The sequence below is a fragment of the Dipodomys spectabilis genome, unplaced genomic scaffold (assembly GCF_019054845.1).
Source record: "Dipodomys spectabilis isolate Male_0828 unplaced genomic scaffold, ASM1905484v1 ptg000112l, whole genome shotgun sequence".
Classification (NCBI taxonomy): Eukaryota; Metazoa; Chordata; class Mammalia; order Rodentia; family Heteromyidae; genus Dipodomys; species Dipodomys spectabilis.
The window spans coordinates 2517660-2533889 of record NW_024870789.1 but is presented as its reverse complement, the minus strand read 5'-3'; the positions used below and the strand labels follow the sequence as shown (position 1 = coordinate 2533889).

At 53.5% G+C, this 16230-nt stretch overlaps 1 protein-coding gene across 1 annotated transcript in view; it reads right to left on the bottom strand.

Moving 5' to 3' along the window:
- Positions 1-16230, bottom strand: part of Caln1 (calneuron 1) — a 127533-nt gene that overhangs the window by 41880 nt on the left and 69423 nt on the right. Inside the window, exon 4 of the mRNA XM_042688142.1 lies at positions 2348-2460. Within this exon, the coding sequence (XP_042544076.1) occupies positions 2348-2460 (113 nt within the window). The remainder of the gene's footprint in view (positions 1-2347; positions 2461-16230) is intronic.

The window sequence follows — 16230 nt, the reverse complement described above, 5'->3', positions numbered from 1 at the left end:
TGCAAAAAAGAGCTGGGAGCGTGGCTCAAATGGTACAGCACTTCCTGAGTATGTGCAGGGCCCTGAATTCAAACCCCAGAACGACCAGGAAGTGTTGAGTGGTCCCCAGGAACAGCAGTATCGCCTGTGACCCTCATCATCATCCTTTCCATGGTCATCTGCAGGTGTCTGACCATCTCCTGTGTATTGGCCCATAGTGGAGGGGGAGTGGACAGCCCTCGGGGAGCAGAGCAGGTCTGTGGCTGGATGACCAGGGTAGAAGCAAGTCAATCTGGCAAAGAGATCTGGATCTGAACACAGCTGTGGACAAGTGAATGAGGGACTGCACCCTACCCCTTTTAGAGTAGAGTTCAGCAGATGTGCCCACTGCCTCTAATATCCCCGGGTGAGGCTGACCTCCCAGGATCCTCTCAATGTACAGCCACTGTCTGCAGTCTGCAGACTTGTTGCAGGATGTGAGGACAAGGAGGAGGCCGTGTGAACGGCGGCCTGGCGGGTTTGAACAGCACTTTCCTCTGCCACTGTGGCCTCCGTGGGGCTGTGAGGCTCGTGGCGAGGTTCTGGGGTATGTGGCTCATGGTGTGGGGTACAGGGCAGGGATGTCTGAGGAGCATGCATCTCAGCAGGTCTGCCACTCAGGGACAACGCTGTGTCCGCAGGACATGGGGAAGTGACTTCTGCAGCCAGGTGGACGAGGTGACTACGGCCCCTGCTGGCCTCTCGTGGGTCATTCGCCAAGAGGGAGGCAAGCCATCATCTTAGGAGGACACAGAATCAGCAATGTGGAGACGTCCCAGAGCTGGGACCCGAGGACCCCTGTCCTGCCAGGGGAGCAGGGCCACCCGTAGCCCACCCTCCAGGCCTGCCCTCAGACAACCACGAGCCTGCAGCCGCCCTCACAGAGAAAGCGCCTCCCTGCCAAAGCTGTTTAGAATTCCTGCCCTGGGCCCCGTGGGGACTATGGGCTCTGCAGCCCTGGTTTTCCATGATGTGAAGCTCGGGTGCACATCACAATCACACCGTCCAGGTGCATGGGCCTGCCCGTCTCCATGGCAACCTGGCCTCGTCCCTGGAGAGAGATCCCGCAGGTGTCTCTCGCCAGAAAGCAGAACCTGCTGATGACCGTCAGACCCAAGCCAGGCATCCCAAGGCAGGGCCGGGCATCCCAAGGCAGGGCAGCTTCCTCCCCTGACTCCCTCAGCTCCAGTGGGAAACCGACACGTGTGTGTGCACGTGTGGGCCTGTCTGTCCCCCCATTCTTCCTTGTTCATCCAGCCTCCTCTGTGACTTCCTCCCACCTTTGACTCCAACCTCCAGCCCCGGCCTCCAGCCAGGGTCCCCACCCCACCCGACTGGCCATCCAGCTCTGGCAGGCAGCCTTCACCAGGCCCAGTTTAGAATTCAGGTCTGCAAAGTCCTGTCTGCCTCCTTGTGATCTCATGTCTGACCACAACCACAAGTTAGGAAGGCAGGAGCTGGTGTCGTCCTCTGCACTTTCCTTGGTGCATGGAGCTGTGGGTCCCCCTCCCCAGACACCCCAGGTCTTTGCACCCTGGTTTGGGTCTGTGGTTATTGTTGTATTGTAAGTTCTTACTCAATATTTACCGATGACCTACACGCACAAGATAAGAGATTCAAGTCCATCGCAGCCCTTAGCTAGGGCAGAGAAGCACCTTTGTGGAAGACCAGAAACACACCAAGCAGTTAAGGAGACCATGCCAAGTCCAGGGTCCCAGATGCCCAGGCGGTAATGCATCTAACTCCACATCAGCAATGGGCTTCATAAACCACCCGCTCTGTTCCACAGCTGGGAAACACGAGTCACGTCTTAGCATGAGGGAGTGGTCCTCATTCTAATCTTTACAATGCAGTTGTCAGGAATCTCCAGAGAGGCTACAGGACAGAAAGGGAGTGCTGCTGATAAAACCTAATGCCACCCAAGGACAGAGTCCCAGGAGAGCCAAGTGCTTGGCCGCCATGCACCTCCACCATGGCCTCTGGGCCCCAGGCGGAGCTAGGTCCACCTTCATGGCATGCTGGGCCCCAGGCATAGGGATTCAGATGTGGGAATCACGTGGCCCAGATGCAAGCCAGAAGGGGAGAACGTGGGGAGACAAGCCACTCTCCGGACCTTACACAGGCCTGCAGCTGTCTTTAGCTCAAAAGAGGCAGCCCGGGCCTGGGCTTGGACATGCAACTCAATGGATGAGGTTAAGTCTGGCTCAAGAGCACCCAGCATGAACCTTGTACAGGGAAACCAATGTCCCCAGCTTGCTCAGCCATCCCCAGCTGTCCAGACACACGTGACCATGAAGTAGCCTCACGGAGGAAGCGTGCGCTCGCTCACCTGCCAGAAGATGCTGTCTATTGTGTTGCCCAGGAAACCATCGCGACCTTCCGAGGACACCAGCTTGGGCCCGAGGATCGTCATGAACTCATCGAAGTCCACCTGGCCGTCGCCTGCAGGGAGAGGAAGGGAGCATGAGGGGCGGCGCAGGCGCTGAGCCCCGACCCGCTGCACCGCCTGCAGCGCAGCCCTGCGCTCTCCTCCTGGGCCCGGGAGGAAAGAAAGCCTAGCATCATTGAAAATTGCCAGCATGAATGTCCTTCGGCTAGACTGGAGTCTGTGCTCCGGGCTTCTTGCTTGCTAGGCTGGCGCCACCCCAGCTGAGCCAGGCCTCCAGGCCACCTCGGTTTATGTAGCTTCTCAGACAGGGCCGACTAGCCATGTGGTGGTGGGTGGAGTGGGGGGGTGGGTGGAGTGGGGGTGGTGGGGGTGGGTGGAGTGGAGGGTGGGTGGGGTGAGGGGTGGCAGGGGGTGGGTGGAGTGGGGGTGGTGGGGGTGGGTGGAGTGGGGGGTGGGTGGAGTGGGGGTGGTGGGGGTGGGTGGAGTGGGGGGTGGGGGGTGAGGGGTGGCAGGGGGTGGGTGGAGTGGGGGTGGTGGGGGTGGGTGGAGTGGGGGGTGGGTGGAGTGGGGGTGGTGGGGGTGGGTGGAGTGGGGGGTGGGTGGAGTGGGGGTGGTGGGGGTGGGTGGAGTGGGGGGGGTGGAGTGGGGGGGTGGAGTGAGGGGTGGCAGGGGGTGGGTGGGGTGAGGGGTGGCATTCACATCTGATTTAGAGTACCACAAAAAAATATTTTTAATGAACTGACATATAGCATCTGCCATACATTTTCAGTATTTTTCGGCTGGCATGCCATTCCTAACGCAACGTGAATACTATCTAGATCACGTGTTTGGTTGCTCAGTGGAACAGCAACCTTGTCTTGGTGTTGTGGAGCTGGGAGCAAGTGCAGGCGCTCTACCACCCAAGCCACACCTCCAGCCCTCGTGTCTTCATCTGAACTTGCTTGAGCCTCAGGATGCAGAGCCCTGAGGGCTGAGGGCTGATGTATCCACAGCTTCAGTTGCTGTTCCACAGGTAAGGAAACGGAAGCACAGAGCGGGTGCGTGGGAAGCAGACACTCACGGAGACGCTGGTCACTGAATTTCTGTCTGGAATGATCTCCCCTGGCCCTGGTATTCCTGCACAGAGAGCGCTCTAGCTGCCTGCCAGCTGCCGGGTATTGACACCAATTAAATCTAAATTGCTCTTGCTGGTGTAGCTGTTGGGTCTCAGGTCAGCCACTAGAGATCTTACGTAACCATTTAAAAAGTAATAATAGAAACCAGGTTTGGTGGTGCCAGCCACACAAGAGGCAGAGAGAAGAAGATCACGGCCTGAGGCCAGCCTGGGGAAAGTTAGGGCAACCTGCCTGAAGCAAAAACAAAGCAGAAGGCAGAGGGCTGGAGGTGTGGCTCAGGTGCTAGAGTGCTGCCCGGGGCTGCCTCCTCCTCCTCCGCCAAAAAATATAACAAGTAATAAGAAGCAATAAGAAGCGCTTATGTAAGGCTGGCGAGGCGCCAGGCACCAAGCTCGGGGCCTCCAGGGCAGCATACTGCTATCCCACCCCAACCCCACCATTTCCTCCTCCCATGCCACCTTCGCCAAAAACAAGAATTTAAGGTCCCACAGAGAGCGCCCGGCAGAGCTGGTGCTCAGCTCAGAGCCCCAAGGGAACCCCCATAGTGTGAGACCCCAGACCCCACCATGTACTCCAGGCCCCCAGCACACACCCCAGGCCTCTGCCACACACCCCAGGTCCCCCAGCACACACTCCAGGTCCCTAACACATAGCCCTGGTGCAGGTTCCTCTTCCTTCCCAAACTCTGTCAGCTGTCCTGCGTTTTCCTATCTGAGCTAGAAGGGGGCATCTAGTGGGAGGTCAGCTGGGGGAGAGGGACACTGCAGAGCGTGGGAGCTTTGGGGAGCTGGCCACAAGCTCCCCACAACACCAGCTAACCCCCTCAGCATCGTCTCTCATTCTCACAGATGGTTTTTTCTTCCCCAGAGACCTCGCACATAGCTCCTGCCACCAGAGAAGGAATGGGTCTGGGTATAATGAATTTCCGAGTCCCCTAAGGACAAAGGCAGAAGCTTCCAGACCGCTGCCCAGCCTGGAGTACAGAATAACTTTTAATTGCACAAATTTCATTTCGTGAAATTGTTTTCTGAATCCTGAGCAGGAAAATCACTGCAGAAAGAGTGGGATCCACTCCAAGCAGCTCAGGCCCCTGGCCCACCCCAGGCAGCCAAACACTGCCATCCACTTAGCAAGCAGCATGAGGCCTGAGGCCTGCTTGCCCAGGATCGCATCTCCCCCCTATACCTCCCTCCTCCCTACCATGGGAGTGGAGAGAGTGAACTTGAACCAGGGCAGGAAGCTGCAGGAGGGCCTAGATCAGATCGTACAACACTCATCAAGACCAACCTGATGAAACTGTCCCAAAGAGGTGACATAATCATTAAGAAATCACTGCAGAATGAAAGGAATGAACCAAAAATGAGCACTTAGGGGAACAGGGGCACGGTTTAAGGGAAAGAAAAGAGTCTGTATGACTCTCTCTCTCTCTCTCTCTCTCATGATCAGCTGACTAAATCCTAGGTGCACAGTGACCCAGGGGAGGGGCGTGCACAGAGAGGCAGCCGGGAGGCCCAGGTGACAGGTGAGCCAGGCCTCCGGAAGCTGCTCCCCAGCATCAGGGGAGGCCTGGGCCTGGCTGGGGCTGAGCCCTGCAGAGGCTGAGCTGCAGAGAGGTTGCCCTGCAGCCATCTGCAAAGAGCCTTTAAAGGAGGGCAGGGGTCTAACACCTGGAAAGGGAGACAGGTAAGCGACACTCCCTTCGACCAGATGTGTAAGTACGTGGTTACACCCCAGCTCCAGGGAAGCCCATGAAGACAAAAGGCCTGTGACAGCTGGACGCCGGGACACCAGGACATCAGGCCCAGCTGTGTGAGCTCTGGGCAAGGAAGTCAGGCACCTGCCCCCTCCCCAGGTCCCTCTCCCATGTCGTGGTCTCTGCACCTCGCCCTGTGGGCACAGCCCAGCTGACATACAACAGACATCCTAGCAGCTGCCAGTCTGTGCCAGCCAGGGTAGGGCGTCCAGACCCTTCTGCAAGTCCTCTAAACAGGGGAGACTGAGGCACCCAGGTTACATATGCTGAGTGGTGCCTCATTTCACACAGTGCCCCCTGACCAGGGCTCCAAGCTCCCTCTCCACACAAGGAGTACAGGGAAGCGGCGAGGGGGCCTGTCCTTCCTTGGTCCTCCATCCTTGGTCCTCCCATCCAGCATCCTCTGAGCACTCATTACATAGCAGAAACTGCTACCAGGTGCTCGCTCAGCAACTGGAACCGTCTAAGAACTCCCATGGGAAGAGAAGACAGCCCACAATCTCCATGCTTGCTGGCACTGGGGATCACAGTTCAAAGCCAGCCTGGGCAGGAAAAGTCTGTGTGACTCTTTATCTCCAATAAACCACTCAGAAAACCGGAAGTGGCTCTGTGGCTCAAGTGGTAGAGCACTAGCCTTGAGCTAAAGAGCTGAAGGACAGCTCTCAGGCCCAGAGTTCAAGCCCCAGGACCAACAAAAAAAAAAGAAAAAAGAAAAGAAACCTTGCCTGGTTGTGGAGGAAATGTTGCAACCCCAAAAGCTCCCCCTAGAGCCAGAAGGGGCTTAAGAGCCCCCGGTTTGGTGCTGGTGAGCTCTGAAGCCCACTGAGGCTCTGATGAACTCGGGGATGCGGGTGGCTCCAGGGACTCCCAGGGGGCAGGGCCGGGGCACCTGCAGGAGCTGACAAAGGCAGCGTCTGCTTGAGTTCACGGCAGTAAACTGCATTTCGCATGGCTGTCCACGAATGTTTATCCAAAGCCACTGTGTGACCAGCCATTGTGCTGGGCTCGGGTGCCTGGAGGGAAACTGAGCCAGGAGGACAGACATGCAAGGCCTTGAGCCTGTGTCTGTTACCGAGGGGCCACTGCAGCAGGGTGCAGTGGGGGTGGATCAGGGTGGACTCCATCTCCAAGGGGAGCCCGGCACCAAGGTGTTTGCAGCACCCACAAAAGCAGGAGCTCCGCCCGTCTCTTCACACATCTTTCCAGTGCACACACTTAAGTGTGTTGTGAGGAGCATGTGAGGCCATGATGCAGTCTCCATATAATATAGTGAGCAAACTACACAGAGGGCAGGGAGAAAGGGCCCGAAGGAAAGGTGGAGGGCAGGAAGGAAGGGCAGGAGGGCAGGAAGGAAGAACAGGGGGGCAGGAAGGAAGGGCAGGAGGGCAGGAAGAACAGGGTGGCAGGAAGGAAGGGCAGGAGGGCAGGAAGGAAGGACCAAGAAGGAAGGGCAGGAAGGAAGGGGAGGGGCAGGAAGGAAGGGGAGGGGCAGGAAGGAAGGGCAGGAGGGCAGGAAGGAAGGACAAGAAGGAAGGGCAGGAAGGAAGGCGAGGGGAGGAGCAGGAAGGAAGGGGAGGGGCAGGAAGGAAGGGGAGGGGCAGGAAGGAAGGGGAGGGGCAGGAAGGAAGGGCAGGAGGGCAGGAAGAGACTGCTGAGGCCTGGGCTTGCTTCCATCTGAACACTGGGAACATTTCTCATATACATCTCCTTATTTACCTCCTCTGATGTCACTTCACGATCACAGCCAGGCTCCAGTGGCTCAGGTCTGTAATCCCAGTGACTCACGAGGCTGAGATCTGAGGCAGCCCTGGCAGACAAATCTGAGAGACTCATCTCTAATTAACTAGCAAAAAGCTAGAAGTGGAGCTGTGGCTCAAGAGGTAGAGCACCAGCCTTGAGTAAAAAAGCTTAAGTTCAAGTCCTAGCACCAGCCTCAAAAAAGGTGGGGGGGAGAGGATTTCTCTGGAAAAAAAAAAAGAAAAAAACAACCAACTATATAATCTATAAATGAATGACAAATCTAATCCCGAAAGATCCAATTAAAATGCAATCAGGAAAAGCTATACATCACCAAATGTAAAAATTAAGATTAATTATGATTCTATATAACTGAAAGCTAAACATTTTTAATTTTTTTTGTGAAAGTAGTGGTCTTTAAAAAAAAAAAAAGGTAGGGCTGGGAAGGTGGCTCAGTGGTAGAGCGCTTGTCTTGCATGCATGAGGTCCTGGGTTCGATTCCCCAGCACCACATAAGCAAAAAGAAAAAAAGCCAGAAGTAGCTCTGTGGCTCAAGTGGTAGAGTGCTAGCCTTGAGCTGAAGAGCTGAGGACAGCACCCAGGCCCAGAGTTCAGGCCCCACAACCGGATCCCCCCCAAAAAAGGTAATTCATCATTAAGTAAAGCTGGAAAGCAAAGGAATCAGACTTAGTAGACTAAAATGCAATTTTCTGAAACGACCAACAAAGCTCTCAAATGAGGGGGCAAAAATCATGTGAATTTTCCCTGTTGCTGAGTGGCGGCATCGGTGTGGTTCCTGGATGAGGACGGCGTGGAGACAAGGTGACGGATCCCAAAATACACAACAGGAAAACTGCTGACACACCTCCCCAGCACAGAGGACGAGCCAGACTTTAAATGTGCAACAAGAATAGGTACGTAGACCACTCCAGGACTCAAGCCCACCTTAATACTACAACAGCCAATTAGCACAATGAACCAAACCAACACAGGCTGCATCTCGGGCCATCTCTCACACGAGGAAGAGAACCTCTCTCCCCGGACTGACCTGAGGGCACCCGGAGTTCTCCAGCTCCTCCAGGCAGGAGCCTGGCCCGGGGAGAACTTCCATGGGACAAAGGGTACCCATGGGTGCATCTTGCCTGCTCTATGCTTGTCTCAACGCACAGCTTCACCTATGAACGGGACTGTGGAGTGGAAGTGCCACTTGGAGCACAGCCACGGCCTGGCTGGAGCACAGAAACACCTCCACCATCCTTCTCCAGAGCACAGTGGTGTGGTCCGGGGAGGAGGGAGCCAGGATGGGAAAAACTCCATTGTTTCCTTGGGTAGTTGCAACAGCAACTTAGGAAACTAAACGGAAGACCGGGGAGAGGTGGGGAGCTCCTGCCGTTCCTACTCCCCCTCACTCTGGGCCCTCCTCTGAACTCCCCTCCAGGGAGCACACAGTGGGACGGGCAGATCCCAGTCCAGGAAGAAGGCAGCTGGTCTCGCCGTGCCCACCTGGCGGGGCCCTGCCCTGCCTGGCCACTCCAGAATCTCAGATTGTCATCACGAAGCCAGCAGTGACGAGTAGAGATTAAACTAATCAGAGGAGGAAAAGTGATCTGTGTGAAAAAATAAGACAACTCTAATTTTATCACTAAGGAGGGACACAACGAAGACTGACGCTGGCAATTGTATCTAGGACCCCTGTGAAGATGGACACGTTAGTCCAGGTCTGAGGTGCGGTCCTGGTGAAGGCATGTTTGCAGAGATCTCAGCTCTTCCCACATTAATTCATTTGGGCCCAATTCTAATAAACACTCTGTGGAATATTTTGGAGGTTTCTTAAGATTATTTGGAAGCCTAAACAAGGAAACGACTCTAAAAACAATTAGGGATTTTGTTATACATAGGGATATAACAAAATGCTTAAATAGGATACAGGTTGACTCATTGTAACAGTGAGATGTACAAGACACTATGTTGAAAATGAATTTTACAATTTTGGGGTGCGGGAGGGGGGAGGCGTTGGGGAGGTTGAGAGGGAAAGGATGGTAGGGGAAAAAGAAAGGAGGAGGTAACAATGCTTGATAGGAAATGTACTCATTTCCCTACTCATGTAACTGTAACCCCTCTGTACAGTATTTTTACAATAAAAATATATATGGAAGAAAAAAAAAACAATTAGGGGCAGGGTGCTGATGGCTCACCACTGTGATCCTAGCTAGCTACTCAGGAGGCTGAAATCTGAGGATCAAGGTTCAAAGTCGGCCCAGGTAGGAAAGTCCGTGAGACTCTTATCTCCAGTGAACCACCAGAAAACTAGAAGCGGAGTTGTGGCTTAAAGTGGTAGAGCGCTGGACCTGAGTTGAAAAGCTCAGGGATAGTACCCAGGCTGTGAGCTCAAGCCCTATGACCAATCAAAACACACAGGGATAGTACCCAGGCTGTGAGTTCAAGCCCTATGACCAATCAAAACACACACACACACACACCAAAAATTAGGGGGGAAAAACCTTTAAAAATAATTAAACACAGTGATGCTATATTTAACATTAAACTGTATTAGAAAGCACCAAAGATGTAGAGTCCTTGGGGTGGATAGATGGGAGATGCCAAAAGCTCAGCTGATATAACAAATGTAGATAATTAAAAGAAATGGCAGAGTGGGCTAGAGCAGGCTTCTTTGCCAAACAGTAATGGGAAAGATAAGAATTAGGGAGGAAAAAGATCAATATTGCTTCTCACTTTTTATTTTACTCTCGGGTGGTAGAGATACAAAGTTAGCAGAATATATAGGTTACCAGAAGACTCTTCTAAGCTTAAAAATCAATGAAAAAGCCCAGAGAAAGTAAAAATGCATAGACTTTATGATGCACTCTGCAGGTTAAAAGTATGACTTAGGCCAGGTGTGGAAGCTTAGCCTGTAATCCCAGCCACTTAGGAGGCAGAGATGGCATCACATTGTTCAAGGCCAGCCCATACTTCAACGCTCATGAGCCTCCATGTCAATCACAGTGGTAGACACGGCGGTGCACACCTGCCATCCCGGCTACAAAGGGAGGCAAACGGAAGGACAACACCCAGGCCAGCCAGGTATGAAACAATTTCCTACTGCAAAATTCACCAACACAAAAAGAGCCATCACAGTGGCTCAAGGAGAGTGCCCGCCTAGCCAGCACAAAGCCCCGAGTCCAAACCCCAGGGCCACCGAGAAATGCTAAAGACTACATTAAACCCTTAGCCCTCAATGAGGAACGCTGTGCCATGAATCTGGCCTTTGAATAATGTTCCTCAACTACAGAGGACCCCACTAAAAGATGGATCCCCAGGCTGGAAAATTAATTCACAAAGGAAAATACAACTGTGATGCGTGGAAAAGGTCCAGGTTGGGCAATACAAAATGCATAACGGCTTGCGGCTATGGAGGGCCAGGGCAGTCCCACCAGCCGGGCATGGATTTCATCTGCAGGCTTGGAGCTGGGCCATGGTCTTAGCTGAGCCTCTCACACCCTGACAGGCTCAGGCCATGCAGCCGCCATGGCGGCAGCTTAGTTTACACCCAGCTTGGTTTACACCAAAACCTCCTCTGTCTTGTTCTTTCCCTTCCATGCCCCTCCCACTGCCTGCCAGCCCTGAGGATGAGATCGGAAGCAGGGCAGCTATCCCAGCACCCCAAGTTCTACTGTAAAAATCAGCTTGCCACCCAGACAGAATATATATATATGTCAGGGGCTTGAACTCTGGGCCTGGGCACAGTCCCTCAGCTCTTCAGCTCAAGACTAGTGCTCTACCACTTGAGCTACCGCACCACTTAAGGTTTTCTGAGTGGTTTATTGGAGATCAGAGTCTCACGGACTTTCCTGCCCAGGCTGGCTTTGAACCGCAATCCTCAGATCTCAGCCTTCTGAGTAGCTAGGATTACAGGTGTGAGCCACTAGCGCCCGGCAAGATTAATATCTTGTTTTCACTCGGCATTCGACTAAGCACCTCCCTCTGGCTCCTACAACGGCACGGTGGTACAGGCCTGTGAGCGACGGGTCAGGGAGTCCTCTCCCCGGGTCCTTGGAGCTCAGATACCTGCAGGTCTGTGGCCCAGGATGTGCATGGGATTAAACAAGAAGTGATTTCTCTCTGCCTTCAACATCCAAAGAAACCATTTCCTAAGGAGAGAATCTAGTGGAATCCCGGTGAGCTCTGGATGGACTGTGGACCACAGCTGGACATGTCGCTCAGGAGAACGATGCCAACTATACCGAGGCCAGCCCTGAGATACAGGTGACAATGATGCTGCGCAGATGCTGTCCACAGCCTCTGACCTTCCGTGTCTGATCCTGTCCCCAGACGCTGAAGGAGCCAGGGGACAGCATGGAGCCAACGTGGTATGGGCTACAGCAAGCTGGGATCATTTGGGGGTGCTCTGGGGGTCTTTGCAAGGCCGTGTGCCCACGCTGGGCAGAGGACCCAGGCTGCCTGACTTCAGAAGATAGGAACTTCTGAAGGGAACTACTCAAGAAAGTAACTTCACAAAATCTGCCATGAAAAGTGTGGCTTTGATCAGTGTCCAGTGGCTCACGCTTGTAAGTCCAGCCACTCAGGAGGCTGAGATCTGATTATCATGCCTCCAAACCAGACTGGGCAGAAAAGTCTGTGAAACTCTGATTTCCAATAAACCACTGAAAAGCCAGAAGTGGATCTATGACTTGAGTGGCAGAGCATCAGTCTGGCGTGAAGAAACTAGGAGACAGTGCCAAATCCCTGAGTTCAAGCCCAGGACCAGCACATACTCACGCGTGCCTTTGCTCTCTGTGGACTCTGGGCCGTGGCACAGGGAGACACTTTGACATTCTGTATTGAAGCCACAAGTTGAAAATAAACCACTCCCAAACCAGCTGGCTCTTGGGCCAGCAGTGGCTCTCGGGCAGGCTGTCAGCGGGGAGACTGAGTCAAGCCCACTCTTGAACCCTTTCATTGAAGGCTCAGGCTTTCGAGTTGGACATAAACCTAGATGCTAATACTTCTTGGCTTGTGAATATCCAATTTCACCTATATATTTAAACTCAAACTTTAGAAATGTATTAAGCAGTCCAAAGACATTTCCGGATACCCAAGACACCCCAAAATTTATTTTTCTCCAACAACCTCTTTGAACAAGCAGGATTCCTCATGAATGGACATGAAGGGGCCTCTGTGTCCATGTCTCTGGTTCCAGGCTGGCAACTTTTAGCCTGGGTTCTCTTGGGCATGAGCTGCTCCTCAGCTGCCCTGCCTGGGGTAGAATACACCCCCTCCGTGCGGGGACAGAAGCAGGGATGGATGAGTCCATGCACCCCAAGAAAGGCCCGAGAGCCAAATCACGCCCTGAAATCCTTGTGATTAGGGAGCCCACACCCCAATTCTAACTGCGGCCCAAGCTCCCTGGAAGGAAAAGGCCGTTATGTGGGTTCCTGCCTGGAAACAGTTCTCAAGGAACACCTTCGATTCCAGAGCTACACACATGCTGAGATTTAGTGCGGTGCTGCTCAGGTTTCCCTACAGCCTCTTAGCGGGCATCTGGGGTGGCTGTCTCTTCCCTCTCTGGGGTGTCTGGGCTTGCTGTCTCTCCCTCTCCCTGCGTGGCTTCCTGACTCCAGATGCCAGCCCTCAGTGCAGGGCCGGGCTGCTGAGCCTCTTCTGCTTACGTGCTGCTCTCTCGGATATTTCGTTGGGTTCATGTGAAGCTGACTCATGTGGAGCCCCAAGAAACTGGAAAGTATCAGGGAGAGACCGGAGGGTGAGGCATCTGCTACAGATCCACCACAGCACTGTTTACAGACCTCCAGGTTCGCTGTGGTTTGCTCACACGGGATCCTGAGCTTCACATGGGCCATGCATGCAGGACAGACAGCTGTGGCATGCCCAGACCAGACACAGGGCCCTGCCTCCCCCACTTCCCAGAGGTCATACAAGCAAACACACAGATGTGATAGCTCAGAAAGCCCATCCAGGACAAACAGAGAGAAATACACACTCGTCCCAAGCCACATGAGAACAGAGGCAAAGAAAACCGTCCACACAGAGAAGGTTCTTTGCCAACACAGAACCAACAAGAATGCCACCAGACATCACACCCTGAAAGATGGAGGGCCGATGGAAGTGGAGCCTCGGGGTTATGGGGCCACAGGGTCACAACGCCAAGACACCGGCCAGCCCCAGACTGGCAGCCCTCCAGAGCAATGCCAAATAAATACACCTGTCCATGCAGAAATGCAAAGAAACTCACTGTTGGCACAGTGCTCGAAAAGCATGTTTAAAGCCGGGAGTGGTGGCGCACTGTTGTAATCCCAGTACTCCAAGGCAGAGGAAGAAGGTTCCGGAGCTCAAAGCCAGCCTGAGCCACACAGTTGAGACCTTGGTTTGTAAGGAATAGAGGGAGGAAGGCCACAGTACTCGATGTACCCAACTGAAAATGGAGGCAGGTAAGCGGAGGGAGGGTAGGGCCAGGAGATAAGGGAAGGGGTGACCGATGAGAGCATGGCCCTCATAACACACATTGAATCCAGCCCCTGTGTACAACTGAAGATTTGCTTTAATAACCAGAAAATAAATTATAAAGGGGTGTCCATCAGAGAGAGGGAGAGCAAGAGCAAGAGAGAAAGAGAGAGAAGAGAGAGGACACTAGAAGCAATTAGAAGCATCAGGGATGGTGAATGCATTTGGGTCAACTGAGCTGTTCTTCCCCATTGTTTTTTCTTTCAAGTTTATTGGATGATGGGAAATAAACGTTGTACCACTGACTGTCGGGGTTTTCAGCGAGGCTGGATAGCACACAGCTAGCAGGAATGACAAGAGAAACGGACTGAGTCCCAAGGTCATCAGAGACAAAGGATGGCCCAGTGAAGACGTCGTAATGAACAACACGCCAAGAAATAAATCTTGAAACCCAGATGGCGACACCGGAACACTCAACCATTTTTTTTCTGCATTGATAAATGATGTCAATTCTACACCATCCCTCCTAGAATATAGGAAGAGGAAGAAAGACTTCTCTCTTTGGCTAGTAAAGCTAACGCCACTCTGATACCAACCCAAAGACTTTGGAAGAAAAAGCAATGCATTAGAGCCCAAGATTTCTCAGGCACCTAGACACAAAGGCAAAGCATGTTGCTTTGTTACTTTTCCTATTTTACGTTTTTTTATGTTATAGTTTAAGTAGTTGTGACACTTTAAGGGGTTTCAGTTCAGCGTGTCCATTTCTGCGCACATCATCTTGGTCAAGCCACCTCTCCCACCAACTTTTCTTTAAAAAAAAAAACCCAATTCAAGGTCCTATAGGTTGAATGTGACTCCATGCACACATGAACCACATGTGTAAATATTTATGGAGCCATATTTATAGGACCACACACTCCAAAAATACCAGCCGTACTGTGTGTTGTTTAACATCTCCAGTGAAGCATGGTGTGGTAGTGCAGGTAAGTGAGAGGCAGAGATAGGAGGATCACTACCCGAGGCCAGCCTAGGCAAAAATGTGAGCCCTTCTCTGAGAAGACAGCTAGTGCACAGCGTAAGCAGTGGAGTGCTACCTAGCCAGGGTGAGGCCCTGAGTTCAAATCTACCCCCCTCCTTGAAAATAACAATGAAAACAAAACAAAAAACCCAAACCTTAAAGTTTCAAAGGAAATACGATCTTGGGCCTCCTTTCTCCGCAGCACTGAGGAGTGGGGCTCTGCACCCCAGAGCTGTGGGGACTTTCCCCATGGCACCTGAGGCAGTGCAAGCAAGGGTCAGGTCTCCCCTGCAAGCCCCCTGGCCTAGAAGGGACAGAGGAACTCGTACGCAGCCAGGAAGGGCTGGGGATGGCCAGCCTCCTGCAGCCCGCGCGATGTGAGCTTGTCGCGGTCCTGGGAATGAGGGGAGGCCTGAGTGGCCCCCAGATCAGTGCACTGCACACAGCAGGGCTACAGAGGAGTCCACCCCCAGGTGACAGAAAACCTGAGTTGGGGAGGAGCCACCAAGCAGCCTTGGTGGCAGGAGGCAGCCACGGACACAGGGCATAAATGTGGGAAGTGAGGAAGGACTCACGTGGGGGGTCTCTCCAGCCCCCAGGGTACGGCTAGACACAGGAGGTGGGAATAGGAAGAGGGAGGGGAGGAGAGGGAAGGGGCCGGTTTACCCCTCGCCTGGGCACCCAAGGCCCCTCCAGGCTGACACGCCAGCATGGCAGCCTTCCCCAGCACCACCAAGCACAGTGGTTGGCATCTCACATCACAGCTGCACCGGCGCCTGAGCAAAGCCAGGGCGTGAGTGTGGGGTCACGCTGTCCTCTCCGTGTTCTGCCCCCAACAGCCAGAACAAAAGCATGGATACTGCCTATCCCAGCCTGCCCACACCCCTGGGAAGCTCTGGTCCACCCAGATCAGGTGGGAGATGCTTGAGGTCAGTGGATTCCGTCAGGAGCCTGGGCCAGCTGGGGGCAAGGAGCCAGACCTCATCTTGTATCACTGCCCAGCCCCTATTGCCTGTCTCCCTCAGATAAAACCTCCAGGGATGTGTGTGCATGTGTGTATGTGTGTTCATGCGTGTGTGTGTGTGTGTGTGTGTGTGTGTGTGTGTGTGTGTGAGCAATGCACACTAATAAGCCTGGGTCCAAGGAACAGATGACAGGGACAAAAATGTGTCTGTCATGCAGTCTTGGCTTGGGACCGCAGACAAGAGGGCAAAGCCACTGCAGCAAATCCCCCCCACCCCCCAAGCCCTCTGCTCGGTGCCTGACCCTCATCTCTCTGAGGAGACTAGAAAAAGGATCTTGGAACCCTCCTTTCCCACCCAGCTTGGCAGAGCAGCCCAAGGCTTCTAGACGCTTCCATGGAAACTGTGCAGGTAGCCGGGTCCCTCGGGATGGCATGGTTGCCACAGCACCTGTACCTATGTGAACTAGGGAAGTGTCTGCCCCTCACCTCACCCGCCAGTGTCCTGTTGCTCTGTCCCCCTGAGGACTGGCAGGGGACACGTGTGGGGACATTGCAGCCAAGGGTTTGTCTGCAGAATGTGCCAGGAGGAACAGCATGTGTGTATGCGTGTTTGTGTTTATGGTGTGTGTCTGTGTGTGTGTGTATGTGTGTGCATGTGTGCCCAAAGCACAATTCTCTGTAGCTGCCCTAAGGAGAAAACGAATTCAACACAGGCCACAAGGAAAAGAGACCTGAACTCCGGATGTCTAAGGAAATGAGGGAGCGCGTCCATTGCCAGTA